The 11,170-nt window shown below is 50.4% G+C and overlaps 1 protein-coding gene across 1 annotated transcript; it reads right to left on the bottom strand.

Annotated features, from left to right (window-relative positions):
* Positions 1-1,899: 1,899 nt before the first annotated feature.
* LOC136382968 (butyrophilin subfamily 2 member A2-like) lies at positions 1,900-8,876 on the bottom strand. Its single transcript, XM_066352380.1, is given in 9 exon segments — positions 1,900-3,141; positions 3,144-3,221; positions 4,628-4,654; positions 4,752-4,772; positions 5,168-5,368; positions 6,542-6,823; positions 7,096-7,443; positions 8,057-8,197; positions 8,581-8,876. Coding segments are annotated over 8 exon segments (1,608 nt in total). The 5' UTR covers positions 8,142-8,197; positions 8,581-8,876; the 3' UTR covers positions 1,900-2,575.
* Between the last annotated feature and the right edge of the window lie 2,294 nt (positions 8,877-11,170).

Here is an 11,170-nt window from a genome sequence, read left to right as displayed (position 1 = left end):
GCAGAGGGATCAGGGCAGCTAAATCCACAGAAGAGGGTACAGGTGGCAGAGGAAGGAAGTTAGAGAAGAGAGGACAGTGGGTGCCCTGGGTGGCTGCTAAGGTACCTGCTGGCTGAGTTGTGTTGTCATGAGCTTAGAAAGGAGCTTATTGTCACCAGGAAGCTGACTCCTTCTCCAAGGAAAGCAGTGGTGAGCCTACCTTTTGCCCATCTGTTGTTGCAAATTCTCAAGCTAATACAAGTAAATAATTGCCACTAATTGTTTTTAAGAAATACCCCTAAGCCTGACCTGTGGTGGTGCAGTGGATGAAGCGTCGAACTGGAAATGCTGAGGTCGCCAGTTCGAAACCCTGGGCTTGCCTGGTCAAGGCACATATGGGAGTTGATGCTTCCAACTCCTCCCCCCTTCTCTGTCTCTCTCTCTCTGTCTCTCTCTCTCTCCTCTGTCTCTCTCTCTCCCTCTCTCTCTCTCCTCTCTAAAAATGAATAAATAAAATAAAAAAAATTAAAAGAAAAAAAAAAAGAAATACCCCTAAAAGAAGGCTATTCTTACTAAGTGAATTCTGACTCAGGTCAAATAAAGGCCAGTGTTGGAAGTGATGGCTTTTAGGAAGCCACAGACAACACAAAGAATGACAATTTCCCAGAAATGGCTTTTTACTGAGAAGGGTCCTCTAATGCCAGAAAAACACAGAAGGAAATTCTAACGAAGTAAATCCCTTATGCGGAAATCTGAACCAGACATGATGTATCTGGACTTTACAATTTAAGACCCTCTTGTTCTGTATGATTCTCAAGACTCTGGTGCTGCAAGTGAAGCAAGCCCTGTAGCAAATCAGTGATGGGACAGTAACCACATGAGGTAATCTGACCACAAACTCCTAACTGGGCAGATCATAGGGGGAGTCATGATCCCACTATAAGTTTCTAGTAATAAGTTTCTTCACTTTAAATAAACCCTGTCCACCATCTTTGTGCATCGATGTCAACACACCTTTGAAATACCAGAAGTCATCCTTTTTTCAGCCCCTTCAGAGAGTATTCACCCCCAAGGAGCACAGGGTCTGGTTAACTCTCCTTCCTCCCACTTTCACAGACTCCTTACCCTCCCTCCCTCACTCCTAATGCAGGAAAGACTCTATCTGCAAAACTGTCATCCTGCAGAGCATGTGAGATCTTGCTCCAGGGCAATGCCCTCACTTAGGCTCAAATCAACTCTCAAAAAATTCTCTGTAGGTCCCCAAGTGCTTACACAGACAGATGTGAGAAGCCGGACTTCCGTTAAGCCAGACATAAGATTGGCAAAACAAAGTAACAATGCCACAGGTATCACCAGCATTTATTTTGTATTTCAAACAAGTAATTTGTCATGAAACATTTTATTTAGATCAGCCTATAACTTTCACTTAAATGTAGATTTATAAATATATCTTTAAAGACTTTTCAGTTCAAAATAGTAAATATTGATAGTTATACACAACATGAGCAAAAGATCTTTAAAATCCTCAAATTTAAGTATTGAAACTATTTTGGGCCTGACTAGGCCGTGGCACAGTGGATAGAGTGTAGAGCGTTGGACTGGGATGCTGAAGACCCAGATTCGAGACCATGAGGTCGGCAGCTTGAGTGCCGGCTCATCTGGTTTGAGCAAAGCTCATCAGCTTGGACCCAAGGTCGCTGGCTTGAGCAAGGGGTTACTCAGTCTGCTGTAGCCCCCCATCCCTGGTCAAGGCACATATGAGAAAGCAATCAATGAACAACTAAGGTGTCGCAATGAAAAACTGATGATTGATGCTTCTCATCTCTCTCCCTTTCTGTCTATCTGTCCCTATCTATCTCTTTCTCTGACTCTCTCTCTATAAAAAAAAACCCCAAAAAACAAAACAAAAAACCCCAACCATTCTGAGACTAAAGAATAGAAATTGCTGGCTTCCCCACTGAACTTGGACCTTGTAATCAACTTGGTCCAATGGTCACCTGTTCAGCCAGGATTATAAACCTCAGGCCACTTTCAATGACCGAGAATGTTTATTACAGAGATGCCTGAGCCAGCCCGACCCAGAGGTGTCCTCGTCTTTCATCCTCCCAGGCCTGGGGGCTTTACTCTGTGGGCTGGAAATCTGGGGGTGGCTGGGGATGGACCTTCAGGAGCTGGGACCACAGGCCATCATGTTGTGTCTTAACCACACCAACAGATTGGGCCTGTCCCAGATCTCTGGTCCCTCTTCCTCTGTCTCTGACCTCCAAGACTGGTTCCTAGTCCTCTTAGGTCTAGTGCATCCTGTTGTCCTCACCCTAAGTTCGCAGTGACTGATGTCAATTCAAGTCCTGTGTTGACTGTGTCACCCTGACTGTCACTGTCTCTGTCTTTCTTCTTGGTTGGGAGCCATGTAGAAGCTCTAGTTTCCTGAAACTGACCCTGCCCCATGGTGACGAGGAAATGAGTTACTAATGCTATAGTCTGATGAGGGGGATGGAGCTGGGGACTGAAGAGGGCGTCAAGGAGTCTCTGGAGGACGTTCTCCATTGTGACCAGAGGACAGGAGGGCTGTGTCCTCAGGGGACTCTGTGCTCTGCTAGTAGAGATGGCCGGGGCTTCCCTGCTTGTCTCTGAGATCAGGGAATTGGTCCTGGTGGCTGCGCTGGGTTCCTGCCCTGTGAAGGACCAGGCCACCCTCAGGCACTGTGACCCCCTGGGCCCCTGTGAATGCTGGGCAGATGAAGAGGGGGCTGTCATCAGACCCCAGCCTGAAGAAGGGCCTCAGGGGCCGAGAGAAGAGAGAACGGGGACACGTGTAGATGTGTGATCGGTCCCTCATGTTATAGAAGGAGACATCCCCAGATTCGTAGTCCAGGAACACAGCCACCCGGCAAAGGCGTTCCTTCAGGGGAATTATCTTCTCAGGAGAGGACAGGACCCGGTACTGGTTCCTAAACATCTCCAGGGTCCAGAAACCATTCTCCGGAACCAGCAGGGCCTCCCCTTTCCTCGCCACACTGTCTCTGCAGACCCCCACAGCCCACACCATCACGTTTTCCACCTCCACCTCCCAGTAGTGTCTCCCTGAGGAGAAGCTCTCTGCACCCAGGACACAAGGCCGGCAGTCGAATCTCTCTGGGTTGTCAGGCACGCTCTGCCCGCAGGGCCCCGCCTCACACTTCTTCTGTCCTCTGACAGGAAGAGCTCGGGATGGGCGGTGTCCGGGTCCAGGACCACGTCAGCTGCAGAGGGAGGTCAGCTTTAGGCCTGCGTCTCAGAGATGTCCTGAAAAGCAGGGCGACTTCCCCCATGGGGTGGGATGAAGGCCCCTTGATCCCAGATCCCAGACAGCTCACAACTGAGACATCTTGAGGCTGAATGATGGGAGCAGTGTCTCAGGTAGAGAATAACTGGACTCTAAGAAATGTGGAAGTTTAGCAATCGAGCAGAAACTAATGGCTCCCATTTTTCTTCCACATTCTCAGATTTGCCCTCTTTTCTTTTCAAAGCATATGATCTCCGGGAGCCATTTTGGTTGGAAAGTTTCCAACTTGGCTTCAATCACCAAAGAGACCCTGTGCCCTCCCAGATCCCAGTAAAGCAATCAAGGCCAACTTCCCCTACACTGACGCTCGGCACTAACAAGTCCCTTTGTTGGTCCTCTGCGATTTCCACCAGCGTAACCAAGTGACATCTGACTTAAATGACTAACAAGGGAACTCTTCAGAGAGTCAAAAATGAGGTCCGTGTTCCCCAGAATCCAACCCACGACCTGAGAGGTGCGTCTGGCAAAAAGTGGGGAACGATGTCCATCCAGCTTTGCTTTCACACCTGGGTCTGAAGTGACCTCTCTGGTATAGCAAGTGCTCCCGACCCTGACATGGTGAAGACATTCCCCACCCGCTGTCACTATTACTGAGCCAACCTCCATTTCCATTGTTACAATGATCTTCTCCTTCCCCACGCTGATATGCTCAACGGTGACAATTCTGAAGTTCACCTCAAGAGAATGGTCTATGCAGCACGTGACCTAGTCAAGCCTGGGTGTTCTGGTGCCTGTGACCAGGAGGTGATGAATCACACAATGAAAGGTGCCTCTCAGGGGAGGCAAGTAGACACTGTGGCTCCTGTTTGCTCAGTCCCTGCCCCTCACAGGCTGTACACAGCATCAGTGCTCTCCTGGGGCAAGAAGGCATTTCTGGTTTTATGTGTCCACCCCTGAGACTGGCTTGGGTAGGTCGCTGCCTCTCTCACCCATGGCTCCTCACTGTCCGGTTTGTACCTTCTGCCAGGGAGTGAGTAGTTAAGTCAGTATTGTCTCCTTTCACAATAACCCAGATCTAAAGAGAACCAACTATTGAAACATAACCTTCGGGGAGGTTCACTCTGTATGCTTGACCTCTGGTAGTCCTGGATGAGATTATGCTAAAAATGGGAGGGTGGGAAGGAAGTGAAATGTTGATCAAGAGCCACAGGAATGTTCTGCAGAAAGAGCAGGGATCCTGTGTCTGGTGGGATGCTGCTAGTGAACTGACCCCAGCCCCCCACCCCCAGGTCACCGTGTCCCCTTGCTCCACTCAGCTCATGTGTCCTGTGGCTTGTTAGTGGGGAGGAAGCTGGGGAGTGAGGGAAGGTCAGAGGTGCTCACCAGCATGTAAGAGTCCTCTTCTCCATCCTGCAAGGGGACAGGCAAGAGAGTGAGCTTCACGAGATAACAGTGACCAACAGAATACACACGGTGCACGGAGTAGTTCAAGAAATGCTAAACTTACGCAATTCTTCTTGAAGTTGTTCTGAAATAGAAATAGAAAAAATGAGTGTCCTCAATAGAAGAACTAGGAACTTGAGTCTGTATTAAACAAAGCCCTAGTCCTTTGTGTGAAGTCACCATTCCCTCCATCATGTCTAGAGAATAGTCCAGATACCAGAAATGATACAGGACCAGGTGAGTGGATATCATAAGTACTGATTTAAGTTTTTTGTTGTTTTTTTTTTTTTTTTTTTGCTTTTCAACACTGTACTGCTCTCTGTAGCCAGGTGAGTGCATGCAGCATTTGAGGAGGGGTGAAGCCAGTGACCGGCATGGGGACACCAAGCTCTGGCTCTATCTCTTCCATCCTCTGTGTTCCAGACTCCACATGCCGGAGCGGTGTTCTTTAGATGCCAGCAAACTACCCTTTACTCTTACCTTTCATTAAACGTTCTTTCTTCAGTGCGTTACGTGCAATTTCTTTCTCTCTGTTTTCTAAATCTTTTCCTACCAACAACATTTCTTTGTCCTTGTGGAGTTTTCTGATGAGACAGATGCCCCTGACGATGACAAGGAGGAGGGCAGGCAGGGTGACAGCCAGGGCCACCATCCAGGGAGACGTGCTGGGAAAGAAGGATTCTGGAAGCAGGAACAGAAAACTTCCAGTTAGTTTTGTTTTTGTCGTTTGACAGAGCCCAGGACACAGACGAGCATAAGCACCTGGAGTCACCGTGGGAAAGACTGGGTGAATAAGAGCCAACTGCAGCCACCATCCTGGCGCGGCCACCTGCACTACTGCCTGACAACTGCCACGCCCTCCTCCCGGCTTCTGCCACATCCGGTGCTGTCCTTCCTCAGTACGGCTGCTTTGGGGCCATCATGGAATTTTTTTCCCCTGCAATGTTTCCTGTCTCAAGAAGACTAAAGGCCAAAGTCTACCCATGCCCTACACTGCCCCATGTGGTCTGGACACATTCCAGAACTGAATTCATTTCCTTCTACTCTCATACACTCAATCCATTCCATCCACAGAGACCTCGTGGGGTTCCTTGAAACTGCCAGACATGCTTCTGCCTTAGGCCCCTTGCATGTGCTATTTCTGCTGCCTGGCTAGCTCATTCCTCACTTGCCTAATTGCCAGTTTTTGTTGAATCCTTTCCTTACTATCCTGTTTATAATTACAACGCCCCATGCCCCTCCCCCTCCCTACACACTCCCCCGGTTAATTCTCTACAGAACTTAACACTATCTGATAGAACAGATTAAGCAACTGTTTTAATGCTTACTCTTTGCTGCTGTAGAATGTGAACCCCATGAGGGTAAGGATATTCATGCATTTTGTTCTCTGATCATACTTGGTTTCTAGAACAGTGACTTGAACATATGGGATCCTTGCTCATTATTTGTTGAATGAATTTAGGAATGTAGACTTTCTGCAGATGTCTCCTTGGAATATCCCACTGGGGAGGAGGGCGTCAATATAACACAGCGTCAGGGATAGACAGCTATGTGCCCATTCCACCCTGCAGGCTTTATGATTGTTCAAATGTGTAAAACTTGATGCAGGATCAGAACCACAACAAGGGAAATGCTAGCAGATTTATCCTCAGAGAAGACGGTTTCATTCTTACGATTGGAGACTGTCTGCTGTCCCCTTGTGGGAGGGGAGACGCCTCAGCTCGCTGTAGCTTGTGCTCTTCAGGCCCAGGACCCTCCCACGCCCAACCCAGTCCCCACTCCTCCCTCAAGCTCCCATCTGTCTGCTGAGCTTCCTGCCTGCAGGACGGGGTCCTCAGAGGCCAGGGAACTAACCTGGAATGAAGATCACAGAATTCTTCTCCTGGGCGAGCAGGGTGTTGTTGACGGAACAGGCTATGTTCCTCACAGAGCTGTCCCTGATGACCACGGCCATGGTGACCCTGAAGAGTCCGACTGTCTCCTGGGTGTAAGCCTCCTCCAGGGCGGGCATGACCTCACCATAGAGGTCCCTCCACACTGCGTGGGGCTCTGGGAACCACCCTACAGATGAGCACTCCAGCCGGACACCCCCATCCTGGTGGCCCTTCATTCCAATGAGGGGCTTGGAGCCCAGGCCTGGGGACAGATAAAAATGTCTAAAATGTCTAATTCTACAGCATGTTACTGGTGAAGGCCCTTAGAGAAGTCTATATAGTAGCGTGATAATAATCTGTAGGGATTGAACATTCTCCACTACTCAAGGTCCCCGCTGAGTTTAGTGAGCTTCTAAAGACTCGATATCCACTGGTCAGTGGACACTCATCCTTTGGTCTTCCAGCAGGAAGAAGCTGCCCTCTGGGTTACAGAGTATTTTAGGAAAAAGCCACCAAACAAGTGAAACAATGTACCTGCCACCATTAGGTGCACGACAGCCTCATCGTAGGACCTGCCTTGTTGGAAATAACAGCGGTAGCTGCCGTTGTCGTGGGCGGTGACATTGTGAATGACCAGGGCCACCCTCCCCTTGCTAATGTCTTTGCTCACGAAGGTTGTCCGCCCGCGGTACTGCTCCATCTGCTCCTCCGTCCTCTCGCGCCCGCCCTTGTACACCAGCATGGCCGGCGAGAACTGAGACCGGAACCACCGCACCTCCATGTCCACGGCACTTCTCTCAGGTGACAGGTGGCAGCTTAACACGGTGCTTTCTCCCACCAAGGCCCACGTGGGGTCAGCTGGCCCCACGACAGTAAACTGGGCTGTTCAACAAAGGGGCAGAATCAGTTGAGGTACCTACCAGCCTTCCAATATAGAAGGCAGGAAAGGAAGTGGCTATTCCAGGGGAGGAGCGAGGGGCGTCCTGGGCTGAGGATTCTGGGGCCCACAGCTGTGCTGGTTGGAGCACGAGATGGCCACTAAGTGTCTGCTGAGGCTGCCAGAGCTCGGTGAACAGAACAGAGAGGAGCCTCCCCCCCGCCCCCCCCCCCCCCCCCCACCCACACACCCTGTGCAGACAGAGGCTTTCTCCTGCTGACCAGGGCATCGCAGGCCTGGAGCACAGCAGGAGCTGGAGCTGTCCAACCTGGTAGCCACTAGCCAGTCCCAAATAAAACGTCTGTCAGTGTAAGATACTCATAAAGCATATGAATATTTGGACTAAAAAAACTGTTAAATGTGTCAATGGAACAGTTGACATTAATTACAAGTTTGAATGATAACAATGTATGTATTTTGGAGCTGTCTGCCTTTTATTGGGCTGTGTTGGTATAAACTCAGCGAACACGTGCAGAATGAAGGATGGGTGATCACCACCGCGGCGGGAAGTGTGGGCTTCCCTTTCTGTGTCCATAGGAGCCCGTGGCAGCGCCCTACCTGAGACCAGTGCGGACAAGCCCAGGAGCGCGAAGAACTGCCGGGGGTCAGGCGGGGAGACGTGCAGGGAAGCAGCCGGCTCCATAGCACGGAGGACGGTCACCCAGGGGAGGCCGGGACCACAGGCCTGGGGGCGCAGACCTGGAGAAATCACCAGGGAGACTGGCACCACCGTCCTGATCTAGGTAACGACCCTGTAACCCGTGTTGGTGACATCAGAGCCCCCACTTGTATCCTGGGCACCCCCCTTCCGCCTCTTCAGGTCCGGCGTCTCCGCACAGACGCGCTCATGAACATTCCAGGAATAAGTGAGCGTTCCCCAGTCGCCCTGCTCGGGTCGGGTCACTTCTGGAGACAGAGCTCAGTTTCTGCGGTCGTCACCCGACATCCTTCCACAACCTCCTCCTCCTCCAGGCAGCACCTGAGCGACCCCAGGAGGCCAGGCGTGGAGTCCTCCAGGAAACCCCTCTCCACGTGATCCGCCCCCCGCCCCACACGGAGCGCAGCGGCCCCCGCGGCCCCACCTGCCAGATTGCACTTCCGCGTCTTCTCTCCGCTGACGCTCTAAACGATGACTTTCCGGTTGTCCTTCTCTCTGAGCCGCCCGTGGGCACAGCCACAGCCGGAGGACAGAACGTCCCGACAGAGGAGAAGAAAACTACTCCTGTCCTCCCATCACAGGCTGTGTGCGACGGGGACCCGGGACCCGGTGTCCTTGTGACCAGAATCCCAAGATTTCCAGTGACCGTTCGGAGTCCGGGATTGGCTGGCGGCGGTCCCACCAGCCAATGGCATCGCCGAGTCTGCTCCTCACCAGTTGCTAGGTAGAATTCACAGACAGCATTAAAACAGGCACTTCTGCAGCAGCCTTTTGAGAGTATCTGGAATTTTTAGTTTCTCTTTCTATTTTCAGAGGCAATGTACGGTTTTTTTGTTTTTTGTTTTTGCTTGTTCCTCCCTCCCCACAGTCTTACAATTCCCTGCGTGTTATGGGTCGCTGTGTGTGTGTGTGTGTGTGAGTCTGTGTTAGTGGGGCGTTTACGCAGTGGGTGGCAGGCATGAGGTGCACATAAGCACACTCTCCCTAAAGCCTAATAATCGCTTTCAAGTTGCTGGGCTTGTGGGGATGGAGGAGACATGGGGGGCAAGGACCAGCTGGGGTGTAGAGACCAGAGACAGACAGCAGTTACCGCAGCTCTTATGGAGACCTTGTCTCTCAGAAACTACGGAGTCAGAGATGTGTGGTTACTGAGTGAGAGGAGAAAGGTATTTCTTTCCCTCAAGAGGTGGCACTCCAGTGCCCGCAGGATGATGGCAGGGAACAGAGGCTTCCTCTTCTTCCAGTAGATGGTCTCTTTGGATCCAGTACCGCTCCTCCCATAGATCCCAAATGGGATATTGCATGCATTTCTTCTAGAATAATCTTCCCAGAGCACATTTCTTAACTTTTCCAGCATGGGCCTAAATGCTTTCCCTGCAGGCCTCTCATTCCGTTCTGACTCAATTCAACACTGCAGTTGGCACAATAACAGTGTCCCCACCAGCAATTACTCCAGGACTGGGACTCTGTCCCCACGCCATTCCCTTCACCTGAATTATTCCCTCACACCTACTCCTGCAAGAACAGCTCCAGATGTTTCTAGACTGCAGAGCTCTCAGCTTCTCTTGACAGCCAGCAAGGAATGCCAACCTGGGTGCCACCACTGCAGGAAACTCGCTTCTGCCAATAATCAGAATGAGCAAGAAGCAGACTCTTCCCTGGATCCTCCAGAAAAGAATCCAGCCTGCAGATGCCTGGTTTCAGCCCAAGGAGAACCATGTTGGACTTCTGACCCACAAAATGTGAGGTAGTACATTTGTGCCGTATTAGGCCCTGAAATTTGTGGTTATTTAGCATAGAAGCAATAGAAAGCCAATATAATAAGATTTTGTGAAAATGTTGCAAGGTAAACTGTGAAACTGTGGTGAGTAAACTCCAGGGAGTATAAAATCTAGAAGCAGCTCAGTTGAAATGTGAAGATTATTAGCATAATTTATTTAACAAATGTAGCTTGACAACCACACACAGGGCAGAGGGCACGCAGACGTGAGCACTCATAGCGATGATGAGGAAGAGTGGCTTCTCCCCAGGACCCACCGGGTAAAAGGAACCTCCAGTAACATCAGTGAATGACCAGCAGTGGGACGTCCCTTCCCTGCAGATGGATCTAGAATGTGATGGACAGTTCATTGAAGCTCATCTAGCTTCCTTCTTCCAAATTCATATTTCACAGATGACCATTAGGTATGAAGTAGGGCGGTTGGTTCTGCTCTGTGATCACAGGTCACATTGTTGGTTAAGATGTTGGCCTCTGGTCTCTTCTCAGCCGTGTGTGATGTGGTCACTGTGAATTCATTCTCTGCAAGAAGTTGTCCTGCAGAGCCAGTCAGTGACCATGGCACTGGGAGTTGACCTTGAAGAATCCCAGTTGGGTATGACTTTCATAGTCACCTTCAGTGACCTTTACCCTTGGTGCCCTGGGAAGGGAATCTCAGGGCTGCATGCGACCCTGACCAAGAGGAACAGCAGGTGGCAGAGGAACAGACCAGAGGTAGAGAGAAGGGACAGAGGCTGACCCTCTCTCAGCAGCACGACTTTCTGTATGAATTATGTACGTCATTTTACTTGGCCCTGCCTTAGTTTCAAAATGAAGCTACCTCACACAGTTGTTGGGAGGATAAGTGAGTCAAATTCCCCTCAAGCATTTAGCACAGCACCCAGTACATTTTAAGTGACCTACAACTGTTAGCTGTGGTTGTTGGACACCAGCTGAGTCACCCTTAGAAAGTTAACTCCCATTCTACACACTCGTCTCCTTATCTGTCATGTGGAAAACTGAATCAATATTAGTGAAGTGGCCTGACCAGGTGGTGGTGCAGTGGATCGAGAGTCGGACTAAGATGTGGAGGACCCAGGTTAGAGACCCCAAGGTCTCTTGCTTGAGCGCGGGCTCAACTGGTTTGAGCAAAGCTCACCAGCTTGGACCCAAGGTCGCTGGCTTGAGCAAGGGGTTACTTGGTCTGCTGTTGGCCCACGGTCAAGGTATATATGAGAAAGCAATCAATGAACAACTA

Source organism: Saccopteryx leptura, chromosome 11 (genome assembly GCF_036850995.1).
Source record: "Saccopteryx leptura isolate mSacLep1 chromosome 11, mSacLep1_pri_phased_curated, whole genome shotgun sequence".
NCBI lineage: Eukaryota > Metazoa > Chordata > Mammalia > Chiroptera > Emballonuridae > Saccopteryx > Saccopteryx leptura.
Note: the sequence above shows the minus strand (reverse complement) of the source record. Positions and strands in the feature narration are given on the sequence as shown.